Source organism: Fundulus heteroclitus, chromosome 15 (assembly GCF_011125445.2).
Source record: "Fundulus heteroclitus isolate FHET01 chromosome 15, MU-UCD_Fhet_4.1, whole genome shotgun sequence".
Lineage (NCBI taxonomy): Eukaryota > Metazoa > Chordata > Actinopteri > Cyprinodontiformes > Fundulidae > Fundulus > Fundulus heteroclitus.
The window spans coordinates 8777901-8798211 of record NC_046375.1 but is presented as its reverse complement, the minus strand read 5'-3'; the positions used below and the strand labels follow the sequence as shown (position 1 = coordinate 8798211).

The 20311-nt window shown below is 36.9% G+C and overlaps 1 protein-coding gene across 1 annotated transcript in view; it reads left to right on the top strand.

Annotated features, from left to right (window-relative positions):
* Positions 1-10629: 10629 nt before the first annotated feature.
* apobb.1 (apolipoprotein Bb, tandem duplicate 1) overlaps positions 10630-20311 on the top strand; it is a 28722-nt gene continuing 19040 nt past the window's right edge. Inside the window, exons 1-11 of the mRNA XM_012869050.3 lie at positions 10630-10694; positions 11554-11769; positions 15663-15695; positions 15789-15901; positions 16017-16162; positions 16276-16423; positions 16939-17091; positions 17338-17462; positions 17563-17648; positions 19554-19998; positions 20095-20209. Coding sequence (XP_012724504.2) covers positions 11718-11769; positions 15663-15695; positions 15789-15901; positions 16017-16162; positions 16276-16423; positions 16939-17091; positions 17338-17462; positions 17563-17648; positions 19554-19998; positions 20095-20209 — 1416 coding nt within the window. The 5' untranslated portion in view covers positions 10630-10694; positions 11554-11717. The remainder of the gene's footprint in view (positions 10695-11553; positions 11770-15662; positions 15696-15788; positions 15902-16016; positions 16163-16275; positions 16424-16938; positions 17092-17337; positions 17463-17562; positions 17649-19553; positions 19999-20094; positions 20210-20311) is intronic.

Here is a 20311-nt window from a genome sequence, read left to right as displayed (position 1 = left end):
CCACAAAACAAACAAAGAAACAAATTTCAACACAATTTCCAATCAACGTTCATATAATAAATGTGCTTTGAGTTGGATAAAAATTAAATAAATAACTATTTTTCATGTCACCACATTTTTTATATAAGGGAATTTGGAAGTTAATTTTGTTGGAAAACTTAAAACAATCAATAAAAGCTAAATTATTATTATTATTATTATTATTATTATTATTATTATTATTATTATTATTATTATTATTATTATTATTATTATTATTAACAGCAGCAGATGCAGCAGCCATCTACATACAACAGGAAGGAGTAATCTTTTACATTATATCTGTGTTGTTGTTTTTTTTAACTAGATGTTCTCAAAAATTTCTCATGAGAAAGAAATCAATAAATCATTATTCTATTCTCTGTTAAAATCTCTCTTCACATCTTCATGCTTCTCTTCTCTCTGACCCTTCGCCCTTCCTCCTGGGCACAAAGTATATTTACTCTTCCGCTTCATTTGCAACAAGGCCTTGGTTAGTTATTGATCCGGCTTTCTTTACATTAAACAAGGTATGGGGCATTGCTCCCATCAATGGCTGTCTGTCGATAACAGATGCTACTACTGTATTCAGTTTAACTTGAATGTGGTAAGGTAGCGCTCCCTCAGCTGCTTTTGAGGTTGTTGCAAACATACAGGTAAATTTAAAAGATGTAAGAGCCATGCAGTGTTGCATCTAAAGGTCCGACCATAAGGTCAGTGGCACATGTTAATGTGAAATCTACATTAGCAGAACATGGGCTGTATATGTTGGATTGCATTTTATGACATGTTATGAACCACTCTCCCTTCCGAAGCAACTTCTCACTAATGCTTGGGATAAAATGTAAATTGCCCTCCATATTGGCACCCCTAGTAAAGATGTATAAAAACCCTTGCAGCAGCATATCACATTGAGAAATACATAAAAAAAACACCTTTAACTTAAATACATTTGTTCAGAGAGGAAAAGAGAGTTTAAACTTCTTGCACAAAGGATACGTCTTTGTATAAACCCAATTTAGCCAATTGGATTGTGCTTAGTCTATTATAACATTTGACAAGGTTGGTGGACACAAAGAGTGAGATCTTTCACCATTCTTCTTTGCATTATTCCTCGCGATCATCCAGAATCCTTGGTACTCTGCTCTCTTGTCTTCAGCTCTCCCCACATGTTTTCTACATGTTTTACATCTGGGAACTGAGATACAGATAGAACACATAGAACGGAAAGAAACACTTTGTTAACAGATTAAAAATACACAAATATGAGCAAATCCCGCAGATTTTCTGACTTGCAGCGTGAATGAGCTCATCTCAGGTGTGAGATCATTTCCAGATCCAAGCGACAACTTCCAACACGAAATAAAGTACTTTTGACTTCATCTTTACCCTGCTTACTGATTCTAAATACAGCCAACTTTAACTTATTGTCCCTCAGTAAAAACTTCCCCACCGAGAAGTACTATTCAGTGTGTTGGCGGTCAGGAATGGTGCATTCACTGACCGAAAAGGTGGCGCAGAGGCTTGGGCCAACTACTTCTGAGCCACATGTTGATTTTATGACTGCTGCACCAGCTTAGCTGTACCACTGCCAAAAGAATACGTCTCCCTAAATGTCTATGCCAAAACACACAAAAAGCATGTACATTAAACATTTACCAACTAGAAATAACTTCACATCTTTACCAAAACTGATATAAGTATTCTATAAAGTATATAATACCAAAGAAGCATCAAACACAACTTTCAATAACTGCCTATGGAGAATAAACCCTTTAATTTACTTTGTGGGGAAAATGGTCTCTCAACATCCAGACTTGTTCAATTTAGAGTTAACAGTGAAATTACATTATTAGGCTGCAAACAGTGCAATTGTTTGCTGCTGATAAGGTTTCTTTTCACTTTTGCTCCACTGCACATTTTATTGCACCTGGTCGACTGTCACTGCAGAGCACGCACCGCCAGAAGCTTCCAGATAAAGCCGTTCATTAGAATGGATAAAAATGCTCTGATGATGTGGATTAAAGGTAATTATAGTCAGTGATGACACATAAAAATCAGATAAAATAGACGTGATGTGAGATAAAATGAAACAATAGAATAGAAACATGCTTGATTGCCCCACAGCGGGGAAACTCAGCCATTCCAGCAGGAAAGTTAAAGGTGAATGAAAGCCTGCAGAGACGCGCACGGGTAAAACATGGAAAACCATAAAATAAGAATTAGAGACTGCACAGTCAGGGTAGATTTACAATATAAGATGTACTACGAAGTATGACACCTTTTAAGCATTTCAGAATCGGACTTAATATTAACTCTCTACAATTCCTCTTTCCCTACTGTTAAATGCAGCAGTGTTTGGATATCTCCTGTTATCCAAACACTGCAGCCGCTCCAGCGGTTGTGTTGAAATCCCTTGAAATAAATCATTGCCATGGAGGACAGATGCCATGTTCTCTGCAGGGCTCAAATCTGATTTTCAACTTCTTTCTCCATCCTCTCTATTGTTTGTCCTGACAAAGTAAATTCGGCTCCTCATCCATCCATCTTTGTCACAGCTCCAGTTATTTTACATTTAGTAAGTGAGTAACTGACGGTAGATGTGTAGCCTTCTTTTTATCTTCGTATTACTTATTTATGTATTAGTAAGATATATTGTTCATCCATGACAGTATAGGGGTGTCCCGATACCAGTTTTTTCCAGACCAAGTACAAGTACGAGGACTTTAGTTTAGATACTTGCCGATTCCAAGTACCGATACTGAGTCCATAATAAATCGGTACTTATAGATCACAAATAACTTAACATCATATCACTGGTTAGAGCTTCAGTTATCTTCGCTCCTTTTTCTTTTGGAGGGTCAGCATCACTACCTAGTATAGAGTGGTGTCTAGCCTTTGGGTCGCAGCATCGGTTCAGATTATCGGGTGGCTTTTACAAGTACGAGTATGAATATTTGACGCTGGTATCGGGCCCGATACCGACATCGGTATCAGGACACCACTGATGACAATCAATGTGTATGTTACTTATTACTATTGGAATTTAAATAAAATCTAAAAACGTCATTCAGTATTAGATTAGATTAGATTAGATTAGATTAGATTAGATTAGACTAGATTAGATTAGATTAGATTAGATTATACGTTATTGTCCCCATAGGGTAAATTTGTCTTGGACTACATGTGAAAAATGTCAAGTTTCAAAAATCAAATCAAATTACAAATTAATGTTACTCTGATGGTAATTCCTCTGTTTTTGGTTATCTTTTAAATATTCAAAAGCTACATAAAAACTGCTTTATTTAATTTTAAATCATTTTCCATATATTTTCTTTACCTTATGTGAACTACTGATAACGCAGTTGTGTGGCGGAGGCCTCATTCTCTTGAAACTTGCCCGGTGAGATATATTCTTGGGTATTATGTGTGATTTCCAAACTTGTCGGTAAGTGAATTAACCTTGAAAAGATGTAACCTTTTAACCCTGCTTCTCAATTTGCTGTGCAAGATGTCATCCAAGGGTGAATACATAATTGGAGTGCAAACTGAAGAAAGGGCATCCAAAGAGAGGCAAGCAGAGAATAAGAAGCATCAGATCAACATTTTTATTTTAAGATGGACCTCCTCTGCTTCGAGGTGACAGAGCACTTTGAGTAAGTTATCATCTTATTATATATATTTAAATTTAAGATGGTAAATCTTTATTTTTTCAGCCATAGGCAAAGCTAGAGTTAGTTTAATTTTCCATTTTCTTGTGGGGACAGAGAAGTTGTGACTAAATCAAGTTTATTCCAGCAGAAACTACTAGTTGAATTGGTCATCATTTAGTGACTTAGACTTAGATGGCTTTATTTGTCATTTTGTATGCACAAAGTGCATACAGAACAAAATTTTGTTTGCATACAGCTTGAAAAATCACAGTAAATTGCACTAAATTTCAGGATAAAGATGCAGCAGTGATTTATGTGAACAGTTGAAATGTAAACAATGTAAAACAATGTAAACAATTAGTGTGACTGGGAGTGAATGCATGTGCTGAATGTCAGTTTTTCAACAGATTTCCAAATAGGAGGATGGTCTGATTTGGCTCCAAGTCAATATCTCCACTTTCTATTGAGGAAAATGATGTGTTGTAAAATGCAGATGACTCTTCCTGTAGCTCTACGGTTCCCCAGGAGTGAATGCTGCTTGTCGGGACTTTGATGCAATCAACTGGTTTCCTTATATAGGACATTTTTGACCAATCTGTATAATCTGACCCAATCTGTATAATATGATTGAACTTGACTTTGTAAAGTGCCTTGAGATGACATGTTTCATGATTTGGCGCTATATAAATAAAATTGAATTGAATTGAATTAAAATGCTGTTGAGGTGGAAAATACCAGTTTACGTTATAAATCTAACATCTGTGAATCAACCATGTGTTTTTGTTTTATTTAAAATTTTGTTCAAGATGAAATGTAAAACAGAACAAACTACACTGTCAGCAATAGTAAGGCCTTAACAGCATCACAGATGACACAAATTATATGTAAACTTGCCATATGACTTTCAGTGTAAATAATATAATTTGACACTGATGGGCCTTAAAGTGTGCTATATGTTTTCTTTTTCATGATTACTAAAATTGCTTTCACCTACACAAACCTTTTAGGTAAATGTTAGTTTAGGCTCAGTATGTGCTGTTCTAAAAATATCTACCTTTGAGCATCAAAATGCTAATAGTGCAGAAATGAATGTGAACGTTTGAATCCTGGGATACTTTATCTGTTACGAATAAACTTTGATCTGCTATGGAAAGGTTCAATAAGTGCAGTCAGGTCCGGTCTGAGTGCTGTCTGTCAGCTCTTGATAAAGCTAAAGAACAATTTGGTGAACGGGTTTATGACACGGCGATACCGCTTGCATGACTTCATTGTGTCTGGACTTTCAGCCAATGCTTGCTCAACTTGATTGACTAATAGGTCAACAATCTGCAGGAGAAAGCAGCATGAAGTGATGCAGAAGGCTGGTTTTAGGTGATTTAGGAAGTTTTCATTGTTTCTTGGTTATGCTGTAATATTTATATTGCTGATTAGCGAAAAAAAAATTGTGACATGCAAACCCCATTCCAAGATGCACTCTGAAAATTAGGTTATTCTGGGAGATAGTGCACTAGACACATTTTCTTTGCACAAATATGACCGAGAGAAGAGAATGACTTTTGTCTTCTTTAAAAAACAGCAAGAGGTCTTGTCAAAAGGCTGCAACTTTATTTTTTGCAAATGACCTCATAAGATTAATGCAACAGGACCATGCTAGTATGTGAAATAAAAATCCCCTTTTCTCCCAAACCTTTATGCATCTTGATCCAACAGCTGACGTCGCCCCCAAATCTAAATCAAACTCTTAAATTTTTCAGCATGAATGAAAAGGCCGAAACCAATTTCTCTCTAAAAAAGATGTGTTCTCGCTAATAACTCAAAGATTTATACGAAACTTGAAACTGTGACAAAATCATACTCATCATTTCTTTTATTAAAATATTCTCAGACATGATTGTTCACTAAGAACATTCCACATAGCTGCATAAGGACATAGAAATTCACAATCACGAGATAATATTGAGACGTCAATGCTCCAACATCACCCTGAATATCAGATCCTTCCTGTAAATTAGAATTTTTCCCTTTTCAAATCTATTCATCTTTCATGACCTGTTTTTCCAAAACACTTTTTTTTAATCACCCAGATATGAAAATGACATAGTTTCAGTTCAGAAATTTAGTCACATGTACATAATCTCACGCATCTAGACCCAGTGATGCAGAGGACTCTAGGAAGTAATCACAGCAATCCTTAGGTTGCTGGTTCAACTCTGGCTTGTCACTCTAGGCCCCTGAGCAAGACCATTGACCACAAATTGCTCCCCGTGTGCCACTCAACGTTGGCAGCTCACTGCTCCCTATGGGATGGGCGTAACATTCTTCTCTGTGGGACTAAAAAGTGAAATGTTAATTTAATCAATTTACAGCAAAAAAATAAATTCAAATTACAAACCCAAACTTTTATGTATTTTAGAAAAAAGTTACCTGACAAATGAACACAAAGTAGTGCATAACGGATTAATCTAGCAATATTCTGCATTAAAAAAAACGCAGGGTACAAACTGCTACTACTATTAGAGAGACTCATCTGAGAGAATACAGACTGTACAGAATATAGGCTACAGAGAAACCATAATGTTTGGAAAATGACATGTTGAGCAGTGATAACTTTTAATATGAGTGATATTGGTTTCTGCCCAGGGTGCACAGCTTGGAGGAGCAACACAGGCGAAAAAAATAAATAAATAAAAATGTGTGTGTTAATGAATAAAGGTGTCAAGCCTGTCCAGGGTCTGCAGCAGTCACGAATATCCACTAAAAGAGGTGAACAGGTGGACAGTTTTAGAAATGAACGGCAAACGAACCACGCCGAAAATCTAGTTTAAAGTAGCAGCTTCCAGAGCTTTCTGTAAAACCCGCTCAGAGCAACACGGCCGCACTCCGGGTTGTGAAATGTGATTAAGAAGTATTGAGATAAACTCTGATTGCACTGAGCAGAGCACACAGCTGATAATGTCGAAACTACCGTGTCTTTCACAAATCCTCATGTCATGTTGCCATCTGCGTGGCTCCCGATCGGGAGGGAGGCTGCATAAAAAATGCATTTTATGCTTGAAAATACAAAGCAAACAGTTGGGTAATGGTTGTTTAAAAAGACCAGTGTTGTCAGTTGATTAAAGCAGTGACCTTTACACTGAATGACTGATTAGGTAAGCGCCCTCAGAGCTGCTGTGCAGCCTTTCTGCAAGTCCTTCTCCTTCTGTGTCAAGAAATTACCTTCATCATGCGTTTTTTTGTCTGTTGATGAACAATTGATTCAGGCTTGTTTTGTTTTCAGCTTGTATATGATTTTCTTCTTCTTCTGCAGATTCTATGTTCATCCTGGAGCCGCTGCCAGATTCCATGAAGTGATTGCAAAAGATTTGAGCAAACAGGCTGGCTGTTTATAAAATCCCCTAGAACCTGATGAAAAAAAAAATAAAAACAGAAGAAAAGAATGGGTTCACCGCAGGCTTTGAAATCACGACAAAGAAAAAAGGTTGAAGTCCAAAATAACAAGTTCATGTTTGATGAAAATGGCCATTTACAGAAAATGAATACATTGTTTTAGTCCATATATTACAATATTAATATACAGTTAATTCTATGCTTTTGGGAGTTTCGCCTATTAGTCAATGCATGAGGGCTGCTTTGATCGAGCCAACTGTGCTTCACCCTACAGATTTCCTCTGGTTTTGCTGTTTTGTCACGCTTAAATATTTCTGAACATTAAATTAAATTTGTAATACAAAACAAAGATAGCCTGAGGAAATAGAAAATGCAGTGTCAAAAGGATTATTTCATTTATTAAGAAAGAAAAGTTACCCAACTTCGCCCTATATGTTAAGAAAATCATTCAGTAGTGGACGTATTGGTGTGCTTGTGATATGAAACAATTTCTGTTCAGGTTATCCTTTAAAAACAGAGAGAGTATGGCACAGCAGTAAACCCACCAAGACACAACAGTAAAGATCCACATCAAAGATCCACACCACCAACGCCCATCTGTTGACAGCATTCCTATCATGGTAGTTCATAATCAGACAGTCATTAGTTTGTATATCTGGAGTTCCAAGATCAAAAACTAAATTTGTCCTGGTCATGACATTTCATATTTCAGTGCAGAACTCCTGGATGGGGTCAATCCATCCATTATTATGCAAAACGGGAAGTGTAACATTTACTCTTTTCAACGTTAACCAAACTAACTACAAATATCTGTCCAATGAAACAAAAGCATGCTGCGAGATTTCCCAAACCAGGACTTTGAGAAAAGAATGTAATTGTTTCAGCACGTTTTGCTGTGGCGAATGCACACGCTAACCACACAGTCCACAAATCTGGTCTTTATGGAAGAGGGGCAAGGAGAAGGTCGTTGTTGAAGGAAGGCCACAAGAAGTCCTGTTTGCCGTTTATCACAAGCCAGGCAGGAAACACAGCAAACAAGATGCTCTGGTCAGAGAAGAACTTCATGCAAAACAATGTAAGGTGGAAATATAACACTTCGCATCGCTCCTGAGTCTGAACACACAGTCCCCACTGGTGGTGGTGTCATCATGCTGTGGGGATAATTATTTTTCGGCTGGGACAGGGAAGCTGTTCAGAGTTAATGAGAAGATGGATGGAGCAACCATGAGAGGTACAATGGAAATGACTAGAACTCAATGTTTTTTAATATTAATATTTATGTATTTTTGTTAGGATGGCCCAGACTGATTTCAAACAAAAATGCAGTTGAGAAATATGTGGCAGCACCTGAAAATTGATATTCAGAGACACTAATCTTACTGACATTAAAGTACTTTGCAGAGAAGAACGGGCAAAAAAAAAAAAAAAAAAAATCAGTAAATAAGCAAAGATTAAAGGAGACATAGCACAAAAGACTTGCCACTATAATTGCAGTTAAAGGTGGGTTGAAAGTAAATGCAAATGCAGGCCATCCTTTATTTGTAAAAAGAAAAATAAGATCACGTATTATTTTCATTATCTTCAAAGTTATCCCGTACTTTGCACTGTCACATTAATCTGCAAAAAAACTTCAAAGCTTGTAGTAATTTTTGCTCAGTCCTCTTTTCTTATGACACATCGTACTTTTTCTCAGCCCTGATCTGTCCTTACTTCATTTTAAAGGCAAATCCAAACCTCTTCACTTTGGGGAAGTCAATTCAACTGAACTCAACTCGGGTCAGCAGAGGAAAAAAAAATCCATTCTTATGTCTCATAAACATGGTCATCTGAACAAAATATGCAGTCATTGCTCCAAACTTAGATAGCTGTTATTTATTTATGATGTTAACATTGTGCTGGTCAAAGGACTTTGTCAAATCATGAACTGTGTCAGTCTAGACTCTAGACTTACAGAAAAAAACGTGTTCTCTCAGAAGAATCAGCCATCTGCAGGAGTAGCAGTAGTCCATATAGGGTTGCACAATATTAGAAGATCATGCAAATGAAAATATTTCGACACAGAGAGCAGCTTAGTGTTGAATAATTTATTTATAAGCAGCATTAGTCTTAGGCACAGGCATGGCTAAAAACAAAGTGCACTCTTTTTCAAATGTGGGGCTCATGGATCAGAACATGATATAACTGCTAGTGTTGAGTGTGCAATACCCACACCACAAATTTAACACCTCAGCACTTTGGACCATCTTGTTACTGAAAAGTGATTTATAAATAAAGTTGCCTTGCCTCGCCTAAACTTCATCAGCATACAGGGCTGTGTTAACACCACACCAATGTAGAAAGACATCCCTCTTGGAGAAGTAGCTGCTACTCAAATTATGAAGCTTCATAAGACCATTTCCGAACAAATTTACAGTCTGCCGTTCTGCGCTGGGAAATATTATTCACCTTATGCTATGCAGTGTGCTGCCACACTGCTCCCTAAAAAGGGATGGGTTAAATGTAGAGGATCAATTTCATTGGACTGGAGAGTTGCAATGAAAAAAACAAAGATGATGATTATTATTATTATTTAGGGTTACTTTGCAGCTAAAAGTCCAGTGGCAGGGTAGTAATAAATTAGGTTTGTTTTGCAGCATGTTGCGCTCTTTATCTAGATTCAAACGTGAGTGCGTCTGTCTGCTGAAGCTCGGCTACCAGTTGACCATGCAACAGAACAATGATGCCAAACACAAAGGCGGGAACGGCCGAAAAAGAAAAGATTGGGCCTGTTGCAGTGGCATTGTCAGAGTGCAGAGATAACCCTGATTGAAAGGCAGTGTGACACGTTAAGAGTTGTGCATGAATTAATGTCTGGGAAACTAAGTGACCAGAAGAAATGTCATAAAATAAATTATTTCTCCACAACAATGTCAAGGATGGATACCGTCAGACAGAAAATGACAATACTTATTGTTGCTAAATTAGGATTCTAGATGTCATTCGAGTCATGAGGCTTAATTTCTCTTAGCCATACCCTATATTTTGTTGCGATATAAAAAAAAACCCTCAGATTTAAGATGTTGTGCCCTTTCTTTTTTTTTTTTTTCCTATGATGATCTGTTAGTTTGTTAATAAGGTCTAAATTTATTATTTGGAAAAATAAAAAAGAAGAATTTCCTACTTTGTTTTCAATTATTAAACATTTTACCTGGTCAGTTCAAGGTTAAAAAATGTATTTAGAGACGTTATCGTCAGCCACTGCAACAAGCAGACATTCAAAGATTAGGATGCAACTCATCGTTGCATAACACTCAGGTCCTGAAATAAACATGCAAAAAAGTAACGCAAAAAACTTAAAAGAAGTTAAATAACTGGACGATCTCTCAAACATTGTATGACCATTTGAAACAAGGATTGTAAGTTACAATGAAAGGAACAATTTAACTGTTTTGTAAAATAGCTGACACCAATCAATCCATGGTCCAAAATTCGGACAGCAAATCGATGACTGCATGGACCTCTGGATGTTTGTTGATCAAAGTTTCAAAGTTCATCTCCTCACCCCCCAAAAAAAGCTTGGTAAATGTTTTCTGTCACCACTTCTGGCTGTGGATGCGGAACAACAAGCAGCTACCTCTTATACAAGAGACAAACAGAGTGAGTAGAACTTTTACAGCTACTTTTTGTCTCGATAAGCAATATTTACATTTGAACATCCACGCATGATTAGAAGTTGTTCAATTTGCTGAGGAAAGGGCATATTTAATTAGTCACAAATTGACCAAAATTTGTCTTACAGTGTTTATTGTAGTAAAAGCAACACTGATGAGGTTGATTCATATAAAATAAACTGAGCATTAACTGCACAAATGAACCAAGCATAATTATGAAAGTGAATTTCAGGTAAAAGCTATTCTTCAGCTCAGAGGTACCAAGTTGTGAGGCTGTTGATACAGTGTGTTCCTCTCGATTGCAGGGACTTTGTGTTGAAATCATGCTTTGATCACTTGGTGATCACTAAGTGACCTACTTCAGACTGCAGAATCAGGCTGAAACTGAACTCACATTCTGTTGCAAGAATTTTAAAATGTTTTTTTTTCTTCCCTCAAAATGTTTTTCTGCACTAAATTCAATCTCTGCAGGGTTGCCCTGGATCAATCTGTGCAATACTGAATCAATACTCTTTTAATCTAACAGATTAATTAATAACTGTTAGTGAGTAGAAGTGTAATATCCTTTTGTGAGTGCATATTAGGAAAAAGTGCACACAATTTTTTTTTTTTTACTGCTGACAACACATAAGATTTTTGTGGATAACTAGCTGCAACGACACAAATCAAATAAGTAACTTTTAACTTATTTAAATATGAAAATACATCTCACATTCAACTCTCAATTACCAAAACTAGAGCTCTAAAACTAGTATAAGAAGAAATCCTTTAAGGGACCATTTATCAGTTTTTGTACGTATGCTTCGATCTACATTCTCAAACCTTTTGCCTTTGTCCCTCCACAGAGGAAGGTGCGGTGGACTTTGAGCGTTCAAAGCACTGTCTGTGCTTCTCGGACCTCTGACAAGAGTCCAGTTGGCGGTGTATAAAACGGCCACGCTCAGACGGAGACGCCAGTCTCGACTGAGTACTCGCCAACCCAGAAGGAGAGAGCTCCAACGAGCCCGCCATGGGGGACTCTAAGCTCTGTCTTTTGCTGCTCCTCAGTACAGCCTTGGCTTGTGAGTAGCTTCCAGCCTCCATGACATCACAAATCAACATTTAAAAATGTTATATTTAGATGGATAATAGCTTGAACTGCAACCCTTTTATACGTTTTTTTTTTTTAATGTAGCCCTGCATTAAAATACACTTTGATGGTTTAATTTTGTGTCATTTAAAAAAAAATGACAACTGATAAACTATTTTACATCTAATATATTTTATGTAAATTAAGAAATTCCTTTTCAGTGTTCAGAGATGGAGCTAAGTCACTGTTTTCTCAGCTCTCTAGTCTTTTACGCAAGTCTCAAGCCAAGTCCAAAGTCAAAAAGTAAAACCTGCAAGTCAAGTTTCAAGTCTAAAAATAAAGTGACTAAATAGGTGATTTTAATATGAAAATAATTGAGTATTTATTTTCTAAAACAAGCAGCAGGTGCAACTAGGGCTGCACAATTAATTGCATTTTCAATATAATCAGGATTTAAAAAAACACAATTTCCAAATCGCAGAGGTCTGCAATTTTTGGCTATGTAACAATTAGTGAATCAGACGTCCATTAGGTGTCGGTAAAATGTTTAAAGTGGGTTTGCCTCCACATGGAAGGGAAGATAGTTGCAGCAGTGAGATAATCTTATTTTTTTACAGATTATATAATCATACATAGCATTAAGTACTGGTCAATCAGTTTAATACATAGATTTGCTTGTTGGTTGGACTTTGCACTTTATGTTCAACAAGGATTGACGTCCAAACCAATTAAAAGCTGTTCTCTTGAATAATATTCTAATTAATACAAACATTCTTGTTTAAAACAGTCCTTGTTTACAAACATCTTTATCTAGAGGCCATTTTTGTTGCTTGTGGTTAATGCAGAGAAAAGTCAAAATTGCAATTTTGGTTGAAATATATCGTAGGCAGAACGCAAACATTTCTGCTCCAAGTTTAGATGCTGTGGGTCTTTTAGCAACTAATCTGCTCGGCGAGGAAACAAATAGATTTTTTGTTTGCATATGTTGACATGATAAATTAAACTAGGGAAAGAAATTGCATTAAATCGCAATATTAAGATAAAAAATCACAATTAGATCATTTTCCAACATCGTTCAGCCCTAGGTGCAACTGATCAAAGAACAAGCAATGGCATTGCATTTTGAGGTAAATATGAATCTAGAAGGATTTTAACCATTTTTTTCCTTTCTTTACTGTTTCTAGTTATCTGTTATTGAAAGTACATTTTCTGTAAGACTATGTTACTTTAAAGTGACACATTATTTAATCTAAAATATATCAAAATATACAATCATATTAAATAAATTAGAATATGCATTTCTAAGAGACTTGTTTGTCAGACTAAAAGTACTTTTTGAAGTAAAGAAAACTTTAAGCCGGTATTAAACATACTTTTTATTAAGCCCCCCATTTCTGCATGAAAGTGTTCACTTTTTTTATTGGTCTGATGCAATATTCTTATCTTAAATGCTGTGATTTTAGTTGCTGGAGGTGTGTGTGTGTGTGGGGGGGGGGGGGTCATAATTAAAGTAATAAAAGGTTTAAGACATCATTGGTTTGTGTTAATCTATATAAAGTGTTTCCCTTAGTGAATTGAGTTACTGAAATAAACTAACTTTTCAATAATATTTTTAATTTGTTGAATATGACTAGTAAAGGTGAACAACAGGCGGTTTCTATAGGAATTTAATCCCACATGGTTACATATTTAATGATTTTTTTTAAGTTAAGAGTTAATTTTCTGTTTATTGTTTTCAATTTTTTAGGGATCTTAACAAAAATAGTTTTGCTGCTTGTGCGGCTGAAACCGATCCTTAAACTTGAACTCTTCCTCTCCAAAGACTCTCTGCTCTTCTCATTTTCACTCTTAATGAACCCTTCAGCCAAAACACAGCACCGTACTTCAAAAATATAAAGCTTGTCTCTCAATGCTCTTCTTTCTGTTTTGGTCTGTTTATTTAAATAAGGTAACTTTCAGCTGCATTTGACCCACTTATAAGACAAAACTAATAATGTAGTTTAACCAGTTTGCATGCTTTTGATGATTAAATGAAAATAATCCATATTTAAACATCACAAGGTTCAGAGCTGGATGTTCACTTTGTATGTGAGTTTGTTTAAGGGTCTGACTGAATGATACATTCGATGTGCAAAGCAACTCTTGCCAAACCGTTGAAGTTAGAAAGTGAAATGTTTTAATGAATTACCCTTAGATAGACCATCAACAGAACATTCTTCTTTGAGATCCGAGAGTTAAACAGATACTTGATAACTAAAGTTTTTTTTAATTAGCTTTCAAGAGCTATTCTATTTTCACTCTCAATAAAGAAAGTAGGGTTTAGTTTACTATTTAATGTTTGTCTCATGCATTGCTTATTTTGTTATTATTAATTTGTTAATTATTTTTGTCGTAAATGATAGGTGCATATTGATTAACATTAGAGTCCCCCATTGTTCTTGGTAAACTGTCAGACTTGCCATAGTTCTGTTTTTGTTTTTCAATAAATCTATCAAAAATGAAAAAAAAAAAACATATTTTCTATATTCTCTGGGAAACATTAGATTTTTCATGTTTCTTCTTTGAGAAAACATGAACTATAAGAATAAAAAGCAGTTCAGGCATCTTCTAGTCAGGTGCAATGTAAAACGCCCTGGAAAGATGTAATTTATGCTTCAAATGAAACTTATAGTATGGCTTATAGTATTTATTGTATACTATAATTTATATATATTGCTTAAAGCTACCAAAATGCATTATAATGATTTTACAAAATGCTGCTTCTCAGTTTATATACATTTGAACATCTATTAGATTAGTTTTGTAATTTCATTGGAGGAACTGTTTAACTAGTGAGTCTCTTTGTCAGATTTTGGTCAGTGGTTGTTGGTGGACCAAAGCGCAGGCAAGCATCCGGGTGTCGCATGTTGAGTTGATGATAACTTATTGAAATGAAATAATAAAACTTACAGACTGGCAGGTGACACGGGAAACAGGCGCATGACTGAACGGAGACCAAAAAGTAAGGTTCCATAACGAAGGACCTGAAAACTCAGGCTGACTGAATATACAGGGGAGCAGACAAAAGGGAAGATAAGTGGAGCAATTAAGCACAGGTAGAGGAGAGAGAGACATAGACAGAAAAAGCAAGAGAGAGAGAGAGAGAGAGAGAGAGAGAGCAATGATATGGCAGAGACTGGAGGGGAACAGTACCTGATAAGAATACATGCTGAATGACCAAATGTAACCAAAAGAACTCACTAACTGAACTAAGAACAGGTATACAGGAAAATAAAGATCTGACAGAATTGCTTGCAAGAAAGAATAACCTAACTAACTAAACTGAGGACAGGCAGGCAGGAAATATAGGATAAAACAGAACCACAAATAAACTACTATCATAAATAATGAACAGCAAACTTTGCAAATGACAGAAACAAGAATCTACAGAGAATAACCCAAAGAAGTAATACTAAAGAAGTGCAAAATACAAACAGAACGGCAGGATCCCCAGGAGCCTAAAACTCAATAATCAAACCCTGGGACACACTTTGGACCAAGGAACTGTGGATGGATGGATGGATGGATGGATGGATGGATGGATGGATGGATGGATGGATGGATGGATGGATGGATGGATGGATGGATGGATGGATGGATGGATGGATGGATGGATGGATGGATGGATGGCTAAATTTGTTTAAAACAAACACGCAGTGATTCATAAAAAAGAAATAAACATTAACGGCATTGGTTTACAAGCCAAGTATACTGTATCACTTTTCTTAAAACCGTTAGATTTCTGACTCAAGTCTGATCTTAGTGCAAGTTTAACAACCCGCTGAGTCCACACCTCTGTCATTATTAGCAGAAAAAAGGCTAACTAATCTAATTCTCCACAAACAGCTGCCCAAGACGGAGATCAACCAACCTGTCTGCGTAAGTTGCTTCATGCATTTCAATACTTTATACATTTCAAACATTAATCATTCAGAACTGAGAGGATACAAATCTATATTTAATCTCCTCCAGTGGCCCAAAGGTATAAGCCCCTGCATAAATATGAATACCAATATGAAGCCGAATCTTTGAATTCCATCAATGGGGCTTCGCAGCTGAAGAATGGACCCAAGGCCTCCTGCAAGGTAGGACTAAAATAATTCACAATGACCTGTAATCTTCAGGTTTTAGATTTTTTTTTCTTCTTCTGTTGGTTTTGTACAAGACAACAGACTAAAAAGCTTTTCACTTGTTGCGCAGGTTGAGATCGAAGTGCCACAGATGTGCAGCTTCATCATGTACACAACAGGCTGCAGTCTGAGCGAGGTGGCAGACGCCGGCGCAGACGGCGACCCTGTGTTCCTCCCCGCTGCCAGCTCTGATGCCTTCGCTGCTGAAATGGAAAGGTGAGATCATCCACCGAAAACGTTGATATTAAAAACCTACAAATTAAAAGAAAGCGTCTTGAGGAAATTGGTTCAAAGCTAAAAAAAAAATAAAAATACACGTTTCATTTTAGATATCCTCTGAAGTTTGTGGTTGAGGGTGAGTACGACGTGAAGCTGTACCCTACGGATGGCGAGACAACCACCATTCTGAACTTCAAGAGGGGTATTGTCTCTGCCCTGGCTGTTCCTCTGCTGGAGAAAGACAGAGACAGGAACATGGTATTGTTATTTATGAGGAAAAATCCCGCTCAGCTTGACAGAGCCCTCTAAACTTAATGGCAGCCCTGGAAAAGAGGTGCAAGAAGCCTTAAAATAAAGTCGGGTTTTACTACAGTAGCTCAATCCGCTGGTGGAAATGTCACAAAAATCCAACATTTATTAGAAACATTTTTATTCAGAGGGGGTAAAAGTAAATCCCACACTAAGAAACAACTGTTATCCGAAAATCCTCCGTGCCACAATTATTGCCTTCCCTGCAGCTAATTCCCTTCTAGAGTTTTTAATGTTTTACTTTCTTAAAATTCCCAAGTTTACATACATAAACATCGCAATGGCTATATATGTTGGCTGGATTGTGCCTGCGATTTTTCTTTTTACTCACTGCATCAATGAGGAGTTTATTTTAGGGCTTTTTATGACCTGGTTGCCAATAAGTGTGGTGATCACTTCAAATGCACATTTTCCATTTGCAAAAGCGTGCTTTTGTTTTCTCTAATTTTTCATCTCTATGCTAGCCCACCATCCACGGCAAGTGCAGAACCTCCTACACGGACAACGCCAGACAGGACATCGTCACTGACGTCAGCCTGCACAGGGATCTGTCCGACTGTGATAAGTTTGTGCCCATAAGAGATCACAACAGCCCTCTGGCACTTATCACTGGCATGGTGAGACTCCTAAAAGCGCCGCAGTAAAGAAAGAGTGAAACAGAAAACTTATTATTGGTGACAGATTTAATCTTATCTGATTTTTTTTCTGTTCTCTAAGCCCACCTATATAAATGACAGCAGTGCTTTAATACAAGATTTAGAAACACAATGCAAAACCTTTGATGCAATGTAAAGATACAAGCAGTTTACCTGTGTCTTTTTAAACGGATCAAGTTACTAACATCCCACTCTCCTGATTTGCAGCACTATCCCTTGGCTCAGCTGCTCAGGAGCTCTCAAACTTGTAACTACATTTTTGATAATGAGAAAAAACACATGACCTCTGGTTCCTGCACCGAGGAGCATCTTTTCATCCCCTTCTCTCACAAGTAAATCAAATCATTTAATGCAATTTTTTTATTTATTTTTTTACAAAAAAGTTTTGCATTAATGTCCCATATTTATCTTTACTTATATTTTTTCCCATAGGGGAAAATATGGAATTTCCAACGTTGGAAAGCAGGAGTTGAATCTGGTTCAGGTTTCTCCTCACAATGACAGAGTATTTGAACACGGTAAGCTCTTTGTTAAAGGCCACTTTTTAAAAATCATTCAGACTGTACAATCAGGTTGTGTGATTTAAAAAAAAACTTAACCATAGTTACTTAATTGTTATTATATTTAAATAGAAATAATTTAGGTATATGGAAAGGATACTGGTCTTTTTAACTCTGTTCCGTTATTTATCTTTGTATTCTTGGTATTTTCATACCTACATACATTCATTTACACACTCCTTGGGACATTTTATACCCACTTATATAGCTAAAGATTTTAATTTATTTTCTGTAATTTACCTATGCGTAGTCTTTTCTAAGAAAATGTTAATCCAAATGGGTATTGCCTCTCATATTTCATAAGAATCAAGAGGCTCAAACAGAGATTTAATGGAAATAAGATGTAATATCAAATCTTCAGAAGATTTTAGACAATTAGATGTAATTTTATGGGAAATTTGAGCCTTAAATACATTACTCATCATTCTCCCTACTAAGAGAAAAAATTATATGTAACAAGCACGTATGGGAAAGATACAGGAGTAGGCAAATATGAAATACCGTCCATGTGTGGTTATGAAATGGTTCTGTGCATTGACTGGCAGTCATTGGATTCAGTTTCATCATCTTAAAACAAACACAACACATCCAGTTGAGAAACTTTGAAAGCTTCTTTCATTTTTTTTTTCTTTTGAATTTTCACAGGTATGATTTTTCTATTTTTTAAACCCGTAGTCTGTATAACTAAAATTAAATCTTTTAAAAATATGTCATTTGACTTGAGTGAGATGACTTTTCCAATTTAATGTATAGGTTGCTCAATCCAGCTTTTTAAAGATTTGTTTCAAAAAAATGATGACCATGATTAATACAAAATGGAGCTTCCAAATTAGCATTTAATTATCAGGAGAAACAAGCTTTAGATCCCACTGTGGCTGAAAAGTCTCAAAAAGCAACACATCATGTTCTGGTATTTATAAAAAAAATCAAGAATGGCAGAAAAAACAAGTCACTAACATCGATCAGTCGCCTTTAGTACTCCAGAGAACTACAGTGAGAGTGATTAGACACAAATGGAGGAAACATGGTACAGCAGTGACCCTTTTCCAGGAGTGGTCCATCTATGTGTCTTAGTGTTTGAAGGACTCAATCAGCAGGCCGCCGAAACCCCCCCCCCCCCCCCCCCCCCCGCTGCAACCCAATACAATATGAAAGAGACTGAAGAAAAATAGCACTATGGCATCGTTCCCAACGCAAAAATTACATTAACATTTACCCCAAAAACAATGCAGTGTTTCCCATGTCTTTTGGGAAAATACTTTACTGTATGGACCGACGAGACAAAAGTGTACATTTGTGCAAGGTCTGGTTACATACGCATTTCAGAGAAAGACGGTAAATCACAGAGGTGGTAGTGGGTTGCTATGGAGCTGCTTCAGGAACCAGATGGCTTGCTGCAGTCATAGGAAACGTTTCTTTGATTGTTCTTCCTGACGGAGGGTTTATCACCATTAGATTGTAAGCTTAATTTGCAGCAGAATGATGATGCACACCTGCAAATCCATTTCTAAATGGCTCAAAAAACAAACAAAAATGAAGGCTCTGGAGTGGCCAAGTTAAAGCGTGGGGTGGGGCTTCAATTTTCACATAGACCCAATAGGGTTTGGATAACTTTATTTTCTTAAGAAATAAAAATATAATTTAAAAACATGCTTTTGTATTGAATCAGGCTACAATTCTGACACATTCATATCAATCAGAAGATCTGAAAGGTTGTAAGTAGGAAAATAGGCAATAAGAACAGAAATCTCTAAGAGGGGAAAATTTTAGTATTTAAATACTTTGGACAACTTTTTCAGTAACTGCTTTGTGGTTTACAGATTTTAAGCATTAATACAGATCTCTTACTGTTTGTATATCAAGACAACATTGCCAAGGACCTGAACATGGACGTCGTTGAGGACAAGAGCGCCATTCAGGACAAAGACGCGGCCGTGAATCTCATGAAAGAACTGGCCAATTTGCCTGAGAGCGACGGAGAGAAGAGGGCTCACCTTTTCCACACACTCATCTCCACGGTCCGTGGAATGAAGACGGAAACCTTGAGGGCTGCCCTTCCTGAGGCTGTCGCCGTGTGCCGCTTCCTGACCTATCAGGTTCTGGCCCAGTGTGGAACCCCCGAGTGCAGCAGCGCAATCATGCAAATTCTCAGGACCTTCGACACCTCCGACCTCGAGGTCGACGCTGCCGTTTTCGCTTTGGGGCTCATGTCCAACCCCTCTCCGCTGCTGATCAATGACTTGCTGGAGATGGCGAAATTCAAACCTAGTAAGCCCATCATGTATGCTCTGAGCAACATCGTCAAGAGGTAGGTGAAGATTTCTTTGTTCTGTGCAGATTCCGTCAGAAACAAGCTGTGTAAAATATCACTCTTTCTTAATTCTTATTGTTGTCCTCTCTGCAGGTTTCACAAAGCTGAAAAAAAACAAATACCCGAGATTCACTCTGTTGCTGAGTTCATGGCTTCGCAGTTGGGCGACTGTTCCGGGGATGCGGACCACGCTTTCCTGACACTCAGGGCAAGTATCGCAACTCATAACTCAAAGTAAAGTCCAGAATTTCTGCAAAGTATCATATAGCAGGGAGAAGCTAGTACTGTAACACATCTACATTTTTGACCG